Source organism: Sturnus vulgaris, chromosome 19, assembly GCF_052056855.1.
Source record: "Sturnus vulgaris isolate bStuVul1 chromosome 19, bStuVul1.hap1, whole genome shotgun sequence".
NCBI lineage: Eukaryota > Metazoa > Chordata > Aves > Passeriformes > Sturnidae > Sturnus > Sturnus vulgaris.
Genome location: NC_142261.1, coordinates 5,355,146 through 5,373,417, shown reverse-complemented (window position 1 = coordinate 5,373,417; position 18,272 = coordinate 5,355,146). Strand labels below are relative to the sequence as shown.

General features: G+C 43.7%; 1 protein-coding gene across 2 annotated transcripts in view; it reads right to left on the bottom strand.

The window, feature by feature from the left end:
- The window catches only part of ZNRF3 (zinc and ring finger 3), a 65,666-nt gene extending 51,075 nt beyond the window's left edge, over positions 1–14,591 (bottom strand). The window contains exon 1 of one of the 2 annotated variants that reach the window (XM_014874932.2): positions 14,157–14,591. In XM_014874932.2, coding sequence (XP_014730418.2) covers positions 14,157–14,591 — 435 coding nt within the window. The remainder of the gene's footprint in view (positions 1–14,156) is intronic. The other variant, XM_014874930.2, reaches the window with a different exon arrangement.
- Positions 14,592–18,272: the final 3,681 nt, after the last annotated feature.

Sequence of the window (18,272 nt, the reverse complement as noted above, 5' to 3'; positions counted from 1 at the left end):
GTTTTTGAATTCCCATTCAAAATATTCCATGTTCTAGGTGCTGCATTACTTCACTACCACTGGCTAACACTGCAACAGCTGCATCACTCACCCAGCAGCACAGCCTGACAAGCCAGCACAAACTCTACATATAGGCAGGAGACTCAAAATTTCAGGTTTTTTTTCCAAAGGCTATGGAAACAGCTTGGGCAAATGACAACAGCAGGCTTCCCAGACAGATAAACCAGAGAGAGCTCAGTTGAGCTGTACTGAAAACACAGCTGTGGCTGTTTGCAAAACTTTGGTGCTGCCATTGACTGCTACAAGGGAAAGTGTGTCACAGGGAATTTCCATGTCATGCAGCAGTGCCTGTGGCTGAATGTCCAATACAGTCCTCAAGGTCGATTGTCATGCCCAGTCCTTCCCAGTGCTGAACTGGAAGACTGGACAGAACCAAAAATATTTGATAACAGATCACTATTACCCGCAAGTAGTATTAACTTTATATTAACATTTTTTTGCACAACTGATTGATGCAATGGGATGTGTCAGGCCTGAAAGAGCCGTTAAAACCTATTTTGAAAGTTAAATTACTGTTCTAATATTTAATTAGGGGGAAATGAAGCTCTGCCCTTTTCATTTTTAGTCTAGAGACATGTTTAATCAATGCAGCAGCTTAAAATCTCACACTACAGTTTCAGAAACTTGATTTGGCTTTGGGCAGGAAGGCTGGGGAAGGGTGGTTGGCAAACACTTCTTATCACAAAATGTACTATAAAATGAAGTTGATGACAGATTTTCAGGATTCTGCTATATGCACTACAAAAGTGGTGTATTACCTAAGAGACTAGCACACTGATGCAACTATTCATGCATGACCCATCTTTTGGGCAATATTAGAGCAAGAAAAAAGTAAATCCCGCTGGAACTTTGAGATGTGTCTGAATAGCCAACTTTTAGATCTGCTTATTTGCACTTTAATTCTCTCTGTCAGATCCCTAATTTTGATCTTAAGAAGGGCACTGATTTCCAAAGCACTACTAATTAGCTTTATTCAAGAAAGGTAAGGTCTCTTGAGATAAAAAATACCAACCCTAGTTTCTCTGCCTGTAACCCATCTGTAAGTAATTTCATCATGAAATATCAGAGCATGACAGAAATAGTGCCACCTATAAAATCGTCCTGAAGGACAACCATGATTTAGGCACCAGTGATTATTTTACCAGACCCTGCAGGACTGGGTTGGGAATTCCAAGATTCTGCACCACCCTGGCATTTCCCTTCAATGTCCTTTGAGACCTGGTCTGTGTCAAGGGACCAGAGATAAGACATAATAAAAATAACACTTAAGAAGCACCACATATAAGAAATTATCTTTTTTTCTAATCTAATTCTCTTTTTTTCTAATTTAATTCTCTTTTACTGCACATTTATGGCTAGATATAACAAAGAGCTTTTATCAAATACCTCCAACTGCAGGACTAAATCAATCACATTTCAAAACAAAGCTTCCTTCTCTACCTTCACAGATAGATGAGAAGAGAAATTCAGCTACACAAAGATTAACTCTGAATTAGTTAGAGGTTATTATAATTTTTTCCTGTCTTAATTATTATGGAAGAGTGGGGTTGAAACGTTAGGATCATGAACTTTATTAATTCTCTTGCAAATCATTTTCACCTTGAAGTTCAGAAACACTTTTGTGTTTCCCTGGTAGTGCACTGAGAATTCACACAGGAACTAAAAGGAATTAGAAAGTGAGAATACAAAGGCAAGAAAAAGGTACCAGGAAAGAAATCAGAGGTCAAACCTAATTTTTTTAGGGCTGCCAGCCCCAGAACCAATCTCAGGCTGTAACCAACATCAGAGCCCTTCCAGAAAGCTGCTCCCCACCTCCTCCCCATCCACCCCAGACAGCAACAACGTGGGCTTGGAAAAGCAGCCTGCAGGACAGCAGGGGAGAACTGCTGCTCTGCCAGCATTAGTGCCAAATTTTAAACACTGTGAATGAAGTTTACTCACCCACTGAATAATCCAGTACCTGCCTCAGTACTAGAAATTTGATCCTCAGTCTTAACATCAGAGATCAATTCCCCATCAGCTAATGAGAGACAGGAGCAGGCCAACATCAGAAAATACAAGTATTTTCCTAAAACGTGCATGATTTCAAAGCAATCTTTTCTAGCATTTCAGTTAGGCAGCATATGCTCACCTGTTGCAAAGCAGAGCATATGTTTTGTTCTAACCCATTTTGTTCATGCTTCCAATAATTGGCTTCATTCACTGTTAGCAGTCATCCCCCAGCATCTGCAAGGACATTTCATTGACAGGTTTCCAAATGGACAGTAATAAAACCAAACCCAGCCAAAAAACACAGCTACCCATAAAGTCCCAGTCAAACAGCACATTCTTAATTGCTTTAATGATTATTACACACTTATAAAGGTACTCTGTATCCTTAAGAAGAAAGTTGAAGGAGAAGCACTGAAAATGCCTGCAATTACTCTAAAAAAAAGTATTTTTAATGTAAATAGCCTTATCTGTAAATAGATATTTGGTTTAAAAAGAAAAATTATATTCTTCTAGCAGCTGTCTCAGCTTGAAAAGGTAAATAAAACCAACTCCTCTTTCCAGAGGCACAGTTTGTAATGTTAATTCCATATAAGACCAACAACAAAAATCTGTGAATTCACGTAGAGATTCTCTTTCAGACTAAGAAATGCTCTTCTGTGCTGAGAAATGGAGCCCTGCAGTTGAGCATGGATATGCCACATTATCATAATGACACCAAGATTAAATTCCTCTATCATACAGTTCATGAACCATTCCTTAAAGCAGAGTAGCCATAACCACCATGCCTCTAAAGGCAGAGAAAGTGCTAGAGGATATTCTCCAGCTGGGCTGTTCACAGTTTGCCAAACCCCAGCAATTGCTTTAAGATGGCTTTCTTCTAAGACTTGTTCAACTTCTCTTTTGCTCTTCTGAGCATCTCTTGTTTGTTGTTTAAGCTTTTTTCTGGCAAGAATGCTATAAAAAACCCTGCCCCACAGTTTTCCCTTGACACATAGTCAATATTCCTACTGCTTTTCTCAGTGGTTCCTACCTGGACTATTTCTACCCTAGGTCGAAATTCTGCTGTCTTAAGAATAAGAACAGACTGCATCAGTTTGTGCATTCTGTTCTAAAGACTGCAGAACCCATTTGATATGGAATATCTTTATAATAACAGGATTTCAACATTCACCAGTACTTGGACAGTACAACTGCTAAAAAATATATATATAATTCTGTTTCTTAACTAGTGCTACCTAGTCTGACAAATATCTTTATCTACAAGGTTATTCACTAGCATTATCCTTACCACCCAGTACGTTTTATTGCTTACACAGGAAGCAAATATTTTCCCAGCTTCACCACTTTGAATTCTAAGACACCAAGTGCAACTTAAGGATGTAAAAGTAATTTGATTTGCAAAAATTCTCACTGCAATAACATTTAACTAGATGTATACTACTGTCTATTACTTCCTATTAAGACAAAAGCACACTTTTTGACAGAGGGAATCACAGAATTATTAAGATCAAGTCCAACACCACCATGTTCATCATTAAACCATATCCTTGAAGGCCACATCCACACCTTTTTTGAACAATTCCAGAGACAGTGACACTACCTCTTTCACTAGGCATTCTCTTCCAATGCTTTACAACCCTCTGTGTGAAATTTTTTTCTTAATATCTAATCTAAACCTCCCCTAGCACAACTTCTTCTGGCTATTGGAGAAATCCTGCCCAGAGACAGAAGCATTGAGTACTTCCACACTTGATTAATTTTCCTGTCTCACAAGGATATTTCAGGGTATGTAGGGAGAAGGAAAAACTACCTTTGTTAAAAAACGGTTTGAAGGCAGAAACTAAAGAAAAATGAAGTCACTGTCACATCCACCCATCCCTAGACACAAGCACTGGAATGGCACTCCAGCAGCCATACAGCTCTTGCTCTGCTTTTGCATATTACAAAGTTCTGCTTACTGACATATTGCAGAAACTCTCACTGATACATTAGTAAGTTACAGGTCTCTATTTCCCTGCTGAATGGCTTTACTAAGAGAAGCCTAACTCTTCGAGCAAACTGCTTATGTCAAATAGACAAGCAAGAACTTTACTCCTGTGGTTGATTTCCAATTTTTATCACCTAGGCAGTGACACTGATTTCACTTGCTGAACTAGAAAAGGCTGCACCAACAGAGAAGTGCATCTACACAGAAATGTCTAAACCCACAGACCTTTTCCTCTGAAGGCCGTGCATTAAAACAAATTATCATCACTGAAAGACAATATTTTTTACTAAGTGAAACCATTCAAAACAATACACAAAAAATCTGCTATTTCAATAATGGTGTTCCAAGTTTACCTAGGAGATCATCCTGTAACACAAAGTGTACAGAACTTCACAACAGACAGTGAGTGCAGCAGACAGGATACAGGAATCTGCCCAAACTACCAGCACCCACATGGAGAAGTTCCAGGGAAAAATGCCATTGCTTTGCTGTCCCAGTTGGCCACAGCACAGTTTCTGTGGGTCAGGACATCAGTAATAAGGCAGTCCACATGACATCCACAACACAGGGCTAGCAGGATAAAGCAGAGGGGAAACACGGCAGGGGAAGGAGGAAAAGAGGAGGAAAAGAGAAGCCTACAGCAAAAGCTGAAGGAACATTTTCTCATGACACACATGCTGCCTCCTGTGGCACTATCAAGGTAAAGGTTCAAATCACAAGGCCTAAGACACCAAAGCCAGTGGCATTTTAAGTGCCCAAACCCCACACCTCCGTTAGTTACAGTACAGTGCCAGCTCTGAGTGCCAGTGGAGCAGGGAAGTCACCGAGGCTAAGAAGCCTGAGATGGGTTAAAACTTGACTGAGAGCTCATCCATCAGGGTATCTTTTTTAAGACTCCTGACCAAGTCTGGTCAAAGTTTCATTCAAGTCAAACGATCTGAGTGACAACTTCCCTCTAAAACTTTTTTTCCATAACTTCTGATCAGCTCCTACTGAGAGCCAAATCCTAAGTTTTCAGTCCCTCTTCACACCACAACCCTCTCCTTCCTGAGGGTCTATGACAAACGCTCCTGATTCCTCAGGGTGCTCCAGGTCTGACCCACTGCAGACCCACCCGAGTTTATACAAGTAAGGGAGAATGATTCACTGTAACTGGGTTTTGTTCAAATTCTACTTTACTGCATGTCTCTTTTACAATGTGTCTGTAGAAAGGCTCAATCAAGGAGCTACAATCCAGTTCCTGGGCTACCCCCCAAGCTGTAGGAACTAGAAAGGAAATCAAGTGGTTCCCCCTGCAAGTATTTAAGCAATATTTCTGTAACATAAAACTACTCTGATGTCTACAAATCCAAAAGAGACCAAAGAGTAAACAGAGAGAAAGAAATTCTGTTGTGTGAGGAAGAACTTCTGCTCCAGTTAAAAAGAATACATACTGGAGTGATCTGAAGCTGCCTATAAATATTCAAGAACATCAAAGCCGGTCCTGTTAAATTAAAAATGCTGTCACACAGATAGGAACTAGCCTCTAGCACTGCCAGCTTCAACATGCGAGCCTCTGATCTGAGAGGCAGAGGCTCAGCTCTTCAAGAAATTTTATTCAACATAAGAAGAGGGAAAAAAAGTGAACCAGCAGTTGAGTTTAATAAGGATATTAAATACCTTACGAGTGAGCTAAGTAGAGCTTAACTCTTTCAGGACACTTCAGCCTTTTCACTGAAAAGGACAATAGCTTCTTCCCATACAACTTGCAAGGCTGGGATGTCTCTGGGCTCCAGGAACGTTCCTATCCAAGCCCCTGAAACAAACACCTAACACAGAATTTGGAAGCAGAGATTCTCTTCGTCCTGCATACCTCACACGTACACACGTGCATACATTTTGGCTGACTGTTCCCCATCAGGGATCTATGTTTTATACTAAAGCTGTCCAGAAAGATTTCAAATCACCTTCCCACAGTTGCCTGAAGACAACAGGAGTGGTAGACAACAGGAGAGCAGACAACTTCATTAGACTTTTGTTATTTGAGGAGATTCAGCTCTGGTGTGAGAAATTTATCCCAACCTGCAACTACAACTGTGCTATTTCACTGTAGAAAAAACACTGCAAATTCCCAGTATCCGAACCCAAAATGACTATCCCTGCCAGTTCTGAATGGGGGCAGGGGGAACTCTGGCAGAGTAGCTTTCTCAAATAAAATAGTGGAAAACCGAAATATGATCATACTTTGGAAGTTCTTTTGCATTAACAAGGCCACAATGTCTTTTCCTCAGATACAGTTTTGGGATTTAAAAGATGGTATACTTTAAGGAGGCAAAATACTGCTGGCTACCAGACTGGGGATACCTTGTCTCTGAGCAAAAAGAGGTCTCCAGACCTTGGCTCCTTTTAAATACTGAACTCAGCAGCATCTCTTGGCACTGTTTCAAGAGTTCCTTTCTTGCTCCCAGCCCTGCTACACATCATCCAGGATATCTGCCAGCTTGGCATCCAGATCCTAAAGTGTTCACCTACTCTTTATTCTCACAGCAGGCAAGACAGCATCTGCTCTAAAAGGCTTCTGAATAAATACAAATCGTGCATGAGAAGTATGCTGGACCTATAAAATACAACATTGGAATGGTAACCAATACCTTTTCCTGTTATAATACACACATTTAGAGATTGTCTTAGGAGAAAACTCGGTGTGCCTAAGAAAAGGGCAGCAACTGCTTCATTGTATATCCTAACCTCCAAAGCCAGCAAGGACAGGTTAAACCTCGTGCAGCAGGAACAGAAAACACTAGTGCACACAACTGGCATGCTGTGTATATAATATTGATGTTTTATCTATGATACACAGGTATTATTATTATTATTGCTGTTGTTATTAGCATAAAACCTATCAAAGCTCAATTAAGAGTGCCACCATTTAGCCAAGCCAAATCAAGAAGTCTATAAATCTTCAAGGGCAGTCTCTGTGAGGAAAATAAAATAAAATTTAAAAAAACTCACAGCCTTTAAAAGAGGTTCTTCTCCATGAACCAGAGAACCATGAAATTGACTCATCAGTGTAAAAAAAACAGAGTACCTTCTGCATTTCCAATTCAGTCCTTCAAAGGTACATTTCTTAATGTGTCATCAAAGTAGATGGTTTAAAAGCTCAAAACTTGCAGTTCCAAAGGTGAGCTCAACTGCAAGTTTGGTTTGAGCCTCTTCTGCTTAGGGGAGGAGGGGCAGAGTGGAATGGACAAAGTGAGAAGTAGAGTAGAAGGATTTTTCACAGGCACACTTAAACCACTTTTTATTGTGTGTATTTTTTAAAAGCAGGCAAGCATCAAAAGCCTCGAAGTAGGAAAACAGATCTTGGCAGATCTCTTTTCTGAATTAAAAGCAATTTTTCAAACACTACAAGCAGAAGTATTTGAAAGTTGCTTACCAAGCACACGCAATAAATTCACGGTAGGAGGCACATACTTGCAACATGCATGCCTGTACAGCTAATTAAACACTTGTACTCAAACCATGACTGCAGACTCTAAAATATGCCCCTTAGTTCTTCTCAGGCCAGTCACCTCCTCACTGACTCTTCCATTTGCTTTACTACTGAAAATTATGCAAAATAATAAAGCAGCTTAAGTTCAAGGAAACCAACAGAAAGCTTAAGCTGGCCATCAGCTTTAGAAAACAACTAAAATCCTCACATTAATGCACCGAGTAACATGTGTCTGGGAAGCCTAGAGAGTCTGCATATATTAAGCTGCATATTTAAGGTTGTACTTGTGTCTGGAACATAACAGGCACCTAATCAACCTTTGTAAACTGGCTCTTCATCTTAAAGCCAAGTGCAACAACAAAAGTCTCTAAGCAGCATGAAAGGGAAATTCACAAAAATGAATGAAAGCAGTCCGCCACTGTGGAGGACACCCGAAGTCACCAGAGGCTTGTTTTCCTGAGCACTGCTACTCAAACCTAATGTAAGCACAGCTTCACCCATGGGATAAGTGCAGTAAAGTGCAAATTTTGGGAGTCTCAATTGGGTATCCGAAAGACTACATCTCCCTGGTCACTTCTGGCTTTTGCCAAGCAGTGGAGAAAAATGCAGAAAATAGAATTACTTTTTTTCTTAACATGAATCTTCTGTTGCCGTTTTAACAACTTCATGTCTTTGTTTAAAAATAATCTATTTTTCCTTTGCTCATCTCTGTGAGCGTGAAGGGCCCTCCCTTTAAGCCAGGAAACAAGAAATAAGGCCAAGCATTCAGCTTGCATTCATTCTGTTTTTATGTGTAGGCACACGCTCTGGTTTGAACATATTTGAATACTGAAGGGCAGATGCCCAAAACAAGAGATAGTATATACCAGTTAGCACTTAATGCTTCCTAAATTGAGCACTTCCAATGTAGTAAGTGTATTAATGCAAATACATGTATCACCTACATAACTGGGTAGAACATACAGCATCTAGATCTTATCTTTCCTTAACCAGTCCAATGCTGGCCTCCTGAAACCATTTGTACTTTGAAAAGCCATTTCTAAAAGTTATTTTGGTTCAGAAGGGCCTCACTTTGCAATTCCAAAACAAGAACTAGAAGACTGTAATAAAAAAAGGGAGCCTTTTTAAATACACACTCCACCACAAGATGGTATAAACTGGAAGAAAATTACTATGTATGCTAATCAATGGTTTTATACAACTACTCAAGACTTTCCTATAAGATCTGCTCGCAGCAGAGCTGTCTGAGGTTCCTTCCCTCCAAGTCTGCCACACTGAATTATGTCCTCTACACACTTCACCTGGTGTCATTTCAGGAGCCCTGCACTAGGCAGAGCACGAAAGAAGCAGCTGTGCTGTCCAGTAAGAGCACCAGCGAGGTGCTCAGGGGGACTGAGTGCCAGTTCCACCCATGGGGCACGGCTGGCCACAACTGCTGGTAACACTGTGAAGTAGGCTGTAATTATATATAAACCACTGTAGTCACATAGATCCAGTCTAAACATAAATAAATATATATAAATGAAAAAAAAAAAAATTCTCCAAATGGATCCGTGTTTAACAGTTTTTGAGCACCACTCCTCTCTGAGATTTTTTCCTACTTCCACCTCCCAAACAAGCAAGAGGAGCACATGGAAAAGGAAGTGGTCAGCATCCTGCCACCAAAGGCAAGGTTTTCAACAGCACAGACCTTCAGCATCTGTGAGGAAATTTATCTAAACATATAGCCATGTGTAGAAAAGTTACCTGAACGCCCACAAACCGTTTTCCTCACTTGATTCCCCACCTTTACTTGGAAGTACAGAGTCTGAGTATTGAGGCAGTGCTGTGAGCTTCCTGCTTTTATTTACTTACTTAACCTACTTTACTCTTCTTCCTCTAAATGGGTCACATTAGCATTTTTTGTTCTTTCTACTGTACCTTTTCCATACTTTAATACCTTTTACTGCATTTTCTTACACTGTGCCTCCCACCTTTTCTTCAAGGGACTGCCTTAGTCTTGCAACAAGGTTCTGACAGAAGGATTCTGGTATTGCTGCAGCTCTGTGCAAGTAACACAGACACTGAAGCTTCCTCCAGAACCAGTAACTCATCAATGAATTTGGTACCTCATCTTTGAATCAGCCCCCTCCCATGTTTTTTCACCACAACTCTAAGAGACACCTCCGATATTGCAATGTTGAAGAATTAATAAAAAATAATCATCTTTATTTACAACATCACAGCTAGAATCCAATGAGAACAGGCAACTCCTTGTGAAATAAGTAATGATGTGACTGGGCTGGAGCTCAGGGTGTGAGGACAGAACTCAGGGTCAAGACAGAACAGCACAAGAGGATAAAAACCTCAACAAAACACCTTAACAGGCTGTCTTCAACTACCCCCCACATCACAGTACACACAGGATAAAGCATGATTGAAACTTTAAATAAAAAAAGGGACAGAGGAAGGGATAAAACTATGAAACATCTGGATCAATCTGTCCTGAGATGGAGCCCAAGACAATACCTCTGCTGTGAGCAAGCTGCCTGTGCATTACACTCCACAAAGGCTGTCCAGGTACAACAACCATGCAAGTCTTTGCCTAAGTGATCTCTTATTTTGAAAGCAAATTATGCTTCCTTTAAGGACACGATGACAAAGCAAACCTGAAGCTCAGATAAATGTATTGTGCCTGATGTCCTCAGGACCATTACTGCAAGCCACAGATTTACAGTTAGGTATGGAAACTAACACAAATCCAATCACAGGCGTCTTCATATTCTAAGAGGATAACTAGCAAAGAAAACATTCAATAAGACAGTGACTCAAAGCCACAAATAATTCCACTTCCTCATTTTGAATGGCCTTCAGGCACTCAGCAAGAAGAAACTTAACCTGTGTGATCACAAAAGAACAACCAAAAAACCCGAAAATACATATTTTTGTCTTCCACTCTCAGAGGACTCAAACATTCCCTTGACTCGGACTCCTCTGATCATGGCTAGACATCTTATGTGTCTGTCCAATTATTTCAAGTCACTCCTTTCAACACCATTAAAAACTGCCAATGCTTCAGAGTGCAGTTTGCAACCTTCAGTAACCTTTGCATTTTGAGAAAAGGAAGATTCAAAGCCATTGAAGTAAGGGGTGGGAGGAAGACTGAAGAAAGGAACACACAGGGACTGTCTTGCAGTCCAGTTTGAAGCCTTCTCACCTTCTACAAGAGAAAGATGGGCAATAATTTGCTACTAGGAAGTGTCATGCAAGAAGTTGGGAAGAGTCCCACTTCTCTTTTCTTCCTGGAGCTTAAAAGCACTGAGTTATGTTTGTTCTCCCCAGACTGTTACCTTTTAAGCACAAAAATATATGCAAGTGGAGATTGTTACATCATCTACACACTGCTCCAGTTCAATGGCTACATAAAGTTCATCATTTCCCTGCTGAGGCTTCCAAGCAGAAACAAACCAACCAAAACACAAACTTTTGTCGTACAAGAAAAACCACACATAATATCCTCAAATGTCCCCTCCACGCTGCTTCTTTCAAAAACTGCATATATAAGTATGCAATATAAGTAGTAAGTATATAATAAGTATATAAGTCTAAGTATATAATCCATCCATATTATTGTATTCAGCAGTACCTTTAAGGCAGAAGTGCAAAAAAGTAAGACCGGGAGAAAAATTACAATGATGAACGTGCATCATTTGAAGTTTTTGACACATCACAAGCATTAAATTCGATGCTCTTTCCCAAGCAGCTCACCTGAGCAGCCCCATCACAACCACAGCTTTTTTAAAAAAATGAGATTAGATGCTCCACACCTTAGCTATCAAGCTGAACAAGCAACAGGATTAGGATCTTGCCAGTTGCAAGCAGAATTAAGACCCATAATCTCACTCTGAGCAATAAAGCCACTGCTAGTCAAATCAGTGATGTTTACTGTCCAAGCACTGTCAGTCTGTGGCCATGTAACATTGAGTTTGAGACAAGACTACATCTGAACTTTTGCCCTGAATGGTATGAGAAGTTTCAACCATGGGGAGTTCTCCAGTCATAATTTGTTTCAAAGCAATATATCATTTCAGAGGTTTCAGCAAAGTCTGGTTTTCACAGTCACTCTCTAACAAAACATCTGCAACTTCCAATCTCTCGACCATATCAATGGCCAGCACACTGGCCCAAGAAACATGGGATATTCCAGAATGCCAGATACCACCAAAATGGTCAGACTTTCGAGCAGTTTAAGGACCAGCTGACACAGCAACATAAGGATGAGTTTGCTGAATACAAACTGTGGCCACATGAAAGAAGACATGAACATTTCATCTCTCTGAAGAGTTATTCTGGGGAGACACTTGACCCTAATAAGATTCATTCACAATAACTTGAGAAACAATATAATAGCACACCACTATGGATAGGAATCTGACCAATAACCAGTTCAGGAGTGGATGTATGACCTATCAAAAGCTGAAAGTGCATTGTTTCTTAAGGTTGGGGTTTTTTTGTTCAGACTTTCAAGACCAATGAGTAATTGATGCTATTAACATAAACAAAAGTAAGCCTTTGTGTAGTCCCAAAACCACAATTCCTTTGATCCATTCTTTAATGTGTGCCTGATTTTCAAGAATTTCTAATATTTCATCTTAAAGAAAAATGCACCTTATTCTTGAAAGAGCTGTGTGCACTGACAAAGGGGCTGGGGCCAAGAAGAGCTTGCTTCACTGACTGATGTACAACCAGCTGCTGTTGAACAGGTTCTGAGTGGCAACAGCCTCATGAGCCTTTTCTAAACCTCACGGTGAACATTAAATGATGATCCAGAACAGCAGATTCAAAATGTTCTACAAAAATACAGCCTAGCTTTAAAAAAAGAGAGGCAAGACAATGCTGTGAAAATCTTTATCAATTTTGCCTCTGAAAAACTCTCTTTCAGGATGAGATAGAGGAAGCAGGGCATTGACAAGAGAAGTTGTATGCAATCTAGAACCTCTACAGTGAAAACACAAGTGATAGCACTCAGTCTAGCTGCTCTGGAACAGTATCTGCCAGATTCTCTCCTCTGAAAAAAAGAGCAGCACACACAGCTCATGAAACAAAAAAAAACCCAAACCTGTTCATGATATATGTTATCTAGCATGCATCCAGATGAATAAGCAAATCAATTTTTGAGTGATAAATGACTGTAAAAGATTTGCCACCTCATGTGGCTGTCGCTGTAGTCTTTCCTATTTGGGGTGCTGTCTATTCAGGCACAAAGAAGAAGCAGACAGGTGATGGTACAAACAATAAGGTCTGCAAAAGTCTATTTAATACACTTGTTTCACGTTGTGCAAATCTGAGTCTTAACAGAACAGTTTATTTTTTCTCCACTTTTGCTTACAGTCACCAAGAAAGCATGACCTCAGTTAATGGCCTATGTTCAGTTCTTAATACTAACACCTGACACAAAAGGAACCTTTGAAGTCTCCTGCTGGCCCCAAAGACACTATTAAGTCTTAAAATGAGAAAGCCCTAAAAGGTTAAAAAAATGTCCCTGTCAGTTCCAGCCCCTACTAGCACCACCTCTTCTAAATGTCATAATTATTACTTAATTGGTCCATCCCTCTTTTCTCTGAAAAATTACCTTACATCAGCAATCTGCCCTCACAACTCTTCTGCCTTCAAGAGAACTTCTATAAAAAATCATCCCAACTGAAAGTGTTTTGAAATATAGAGCATTCATAACCAGTATTCTCTACTTTAAAAAAAGTTATTTTGATAATAATGTATTTGTAGAGCTTTAGCAGTTGTTCTTAGAACCTACTTGCTACCAGTTAGATTATTTTAAATTTTTATGTGTATTTATGTGTGTATGTATGTGTACATATGAGTACATATATGGAACACAAACAAACCAACCCACAGCTGTTAAAGAGAAATAAAGATTGCTATTGGCACTTGTTTAACAGCCAAACTTACTAAAACACCACTCAAGTAATTTCTCTCTACTTAGCCAAAGGGGGGAAAAAAATAAAGTCAGCAATTACAAGCGACTACAAAGGAGTTCGATAACCACTTCAAGAGTTTCAATAAGACTAGAGGACAGATGCGTTCAAAGACAAGAACCATCTCTCCAGCAAGTCAAGCACAGCTCCGTAGGAAGCGTGTGACGCGGTGGAACCCCGAGCGCAGCAGCACCGGCTCCAGCTCCGCGCAGCTCCGAGCGCCGCCGGGCGCGGAGCGGGCGACGACCGGCACAGCCCGAGGGCGCAGCACCCCATTGCTGCCGCGGCACTTTCGGTGCGGGCCGCCCCCAGAGCGGAGCAGCCCCGCACGGCTCCGGGACCGGCAGGGGCCGCCCGGCGCGGCCCCGCCTCCGCCCGCCGGCCCCGCGCCCGGCGGAGGGGCGAGCGGCGCGGAGCCCGCCGCGCGTGTGAGGCGGCCCCGGCTCCGCCCGCTCCCGCCGCGCACAGCCCGCGCCGCGCGCCCGGCTGTCAAAGCGAGGCGGCCCCGCGACGTGAGGCCGGCGCTGGGCCTTTGTGCGCGGGCGCGCATCTGTCACCGCGTCCCCGGGCCGCGCGGCGCACGTGGGGCGGCGGGCCCGGCCCCGCTTTGTGCCGCAGGTGCCGGGCCCGCGGAGCCATCTTGGGGCAGGCGGCGCCCCCCGGCCGCGCTCACCTGCACGATCTCGCCTTCGGCGCTCAGCGTGGCCCCCGCGCGGGAGAAGCGGCCCTGCAGCCCCGTGGTGTAGGTGGTGTAGTCGCCGCTGGGGCTGGACTCGAAGAGCACCACCTCCACAAACGCCGTCTCCTTGCCCAGCGCCGCGCCCGGCGCCGCGGCCAGCAGCACCCCGAGCAGCAGCAGAGGCGGCGGCAGCGGCGGCACGGGCAGCCCCGCGCCGGCCCCGCAGCCCCTCATCGCGCGGCGGGAGGAAGCGGCGCCCCGCCGCCGCGCATCTCTCCCGAGCGGCTCCAGCTCCGGGGCCGGGGTCCCGGGCCGGTCAGCGTCCCATGGCAGCGGCCCTCCCGCCGCGCTGCGCCCCGCTCCTCGCTGCCGCGCTCCCCTTCCCTCGCCCCGGCTCCTCTCCGCCCTGCCAAGCCGCTTCCCTTTCATCTGCTCCACGTGACGGCCACCACGGGGTTATCCCCGCCCTCCGCGCCGCGCTGACCCGCTCAGTCCCTCCCGCCGTGCACACACCACCCGCAGCCCCGCCGGGCCCGGCCGAGCCGAGCGGTTCCCGTGGCTGCCGGTGGCCCGGCCCGGCTCGGCCCGGCCCCGAGAGGGTCTGAGAGCGAGCGGCACTCGGGACGGCCCTGCCGGGATCGGCTTTGCACGCGGCCGGGCCTGCAGGGCCAGGACGCGAAGGGCAGCCCCGGCGACCTGTGGCAACCGCCTGGGCCCGCGTCCGCCGGGGTGCTGCCTGCCGGTGCCGGGGCTCCAGCGTTGCCCAGCCGCGGGCTACGGGCCGCGGTCCGTAGCGGGTCTGCCGGGCCGCTTGCGGCACCACCGCGGCCGTGCCCGGTGGGTTAGGCACGGATCCCGGGTGCGGTGGCTGCGCGGGGCAGCCCCGCGGGTGGCACAGCCCGCGTGGACGTGCCCCGGCGGGCGGAGCGGTGCTCTGGCAACGCACGGACCACGGGCAGCCATCCTCCGCAGAGACATCGCTGCGCTCCGGGACGGACGTGCCAGCTATCTGCATCCGGCACCCGGCGGGCTTCTCGTTTATGGCAGGAATCGGCCCTGATGCCAGTCTCCTGGGACTGAGTTTGGGGTGGCTGGGTCACCTGGGCTCTTTTGCTTGTCTGTAAGTGGTAGTCTACAAAACCTCCATCAATGATGAGGGAAAAATGTGTTGGTAATGATTTTTGTTGCAGTCTCACAGAAGAACCGGATGTCAGCCAATTACACATTTTTCCATTAAAAGTACGTACAGCTAAGTCATGGAACTCATTAATACATGGTGTTACACACCCTAAAAATATAACTTAGTGACAAGGAGTATTGAGGCAAACTGATCCAAGATCCCTTGTTGGCTATGAAACACAATGTTTAGAAACAAAGCCCAGCCCTAGCTCGCTGGCAGAAGAAATGATACCAAAGTCTACAAATGGCCAGCTCTTTTCCTAGATATACCTTTTTACAGGTGAAGACAAGGTAGTGTCTTCTTTAGCATGACACAGTGAGTAATGTTAGTGTAACAACTCATGGAAGATTTCAGTGGCAAAGGGTCAAGAAGGGATCATAGAACCATACACTCTGGGCTCCTACAGTAAGCCAGAAAATACCCACCTAACACTTCGGTACAGTGGATCAAAGACCACAAAAAGAGTGCATGTTTAGAAAGAGATCACTGTGGTGCTCTATGCAAATTTAAATGTGGTCAACAGGTGCAAATTTTTGATTACAGGTATGTTTCAGTACAATTTCAGAAATGCATGGCATCTAGTGTATTAAATAGAAGCATTTTAATCCTTTAGTGCAAACTACGTCTACTTGATTTTCTTTCACCCATGAAGCAAATGGCTGATGCTTAGTTAACATATGGTCTCCTATGGTCTTAACCTACAGAAAAAGATGTGAATGGGGCTCTATATAGCAAGTGGACAGATCCTATGCCTAAAATAAGAGTTGCTGAAGATCTGATCCATTCCACTTGGACTAGATACACAGCAAAATTGCCTTGGAGCAGCCTCACAGTGAAATACTGAGGAGTGACATGAGGCACTAGGTCTCAGGTCACCAAGTTCCCTTGACTTGGGCAGAAATCCAAGCAGGAAGTTACAGGAAGAGAATGGACTGTCTATCATTAAAGCATCAAATATTTCTAATTGGCATCCTGCCCAGTTGGCAGTATACAGTTCACAATTCAGTTATGCCATAATACTTCAGATATGTTTTCTTTTTTTTTACCCTGGATAACAAACTGAGGCCCAGGGTCTGAGTGCAGAAGTCTCAAGCATTTATAACTACAGCTGAGGACAGTGAGAGCTGTGATTTGAGCATAACTAAATTATGTGCAATGCCAAACAATCTGAGAAAGCATTCTCTAGGCACTCAGTCTCTTCTTTCAAATAACAAGTGACAGAACCAGAGTAAAAAACCACTGAGATTTCACCAGGAGAGGCTTACATTAGGGAACATTTCTGCGTGGAAAGAGTTGTCAAGCATTGGAACAGGCTGCCATGCATAGAGGTGGAGCCACCATCTCTCTGGGGGATTTAAAAGATGTGGCACTTGGGGACATGGTTTAGTGGTTTAGCAGTGCTGGAGGAATGGTTGGACTCAATTGTCTCACAGATCTTTTCCAACATAAACAATTCTATAATTCTATCTCAGAAGCAGGCAATCAACACTAGAGGATGCTTTTGACACTGAACTTCCTACATCTCATTTCCCTTGCAAAGAAATGGATATTATAGAATCCTACTCCTGCTCTTGAGAGAAAACAAAATTAGTGACGTAGCCACATAATACTGTGATGAATGTTATAGAAAAAACCTAAAACAATCTCCTCAGAGCAGACCAGCTGTCCATAGGAAGGATAAAGGGGCCTGGTTGTCTCATTCACACACCCACATCTGCCTGTCCAGGTGTTTTCAAGAACTAATAACTCAGACTACTGCCCACATTCCCTACATGTTTCCACACCGTGCTCTGCAGAGCTTATTTCATAAGTAAATGATATTGGTGTACCTCTGAATAAGCGATAGGAACAAGTGCTGTCCTTTTCCCGGTTAATTCAAGGACATGTACATTTCTACTCTTTTCCTCTGAGCCAGAATTGCACAGCACAGAGTTTTAGGGCTTTACTCAGACACACCCGAGTGCTTGCCGAGCTCTGGCTCTGAGGAGCAGCAGCAGTTCCTCCGGCGGCTCCAAGGGGCGCCCGGGGGCTGGCCAGGGAGCGGCCGGGTGCGCTGCGGCTCGGCCACCAGCAGGTGTCCCCTGCGGGACGCGGCCGGAGCGCTGCGCAGCCACCAGCGCGCCTGGAAGGGCCCGGCATCAGCACATGGGGTAAAAGCATCTCCCACAGCCCTGCGTCTCCATCTTCATCTTCATCTTCATCTTCATCTTCATCTTCATCTTCATCTTCATCTTCATCTCCATCTCCATCTCCATCTCCATCTCCATCTCCATGCAAACTTTACTGTGGAGCTTTTCAGCCCATTGTAATGGACAATCATTTTTATATATTTATGGAAGTGATGCTTTCATCATTATCATCAATTATTCTAAATTAAAGTAGCAAATAGTTGTAGCTTGTCAGCTTAATTAAAGACCTAAAAGAAAAGTCAGTGGATATTTGTACTAAGAAAAAAAAATGTCGTGCAAAGTGGCTTTGCCTCTCGCTATTTAAGGTTTGGAAACACAATTCATCCAAGTAAATCGGCACGGAAGCAATGCAAATTAACCAACTGACTAGTCACAACAACTTTAATTATACAATTTTCTGTGAACAAAAAATTTTAGAATGGTTAAAGTTTCCAATATTTTAAACAACATGTAGTCTTTTAAATCTGTAAGAAGGGGGAACATAGTTGGGGAATCCTTCACCTCTCTGTACATGTAATTGTCTACTGAAGGGCAAAATAATAATGAACCAGGTCTGTAAAACCGAATTATGTAGATTATACTGAAAATACCCTTATTTAGATGAATTCAGCCCTTTCTTTTTGCAAACTATTGCCCAATACACAGTACAAGCTCAAGTAAGAGCTGCAAGACAGGACAGCCATGCTTGATGTTTTCCTTCAGAGTCCTCACCAGGCAGGCACAGCAGATCATGTTACCAAA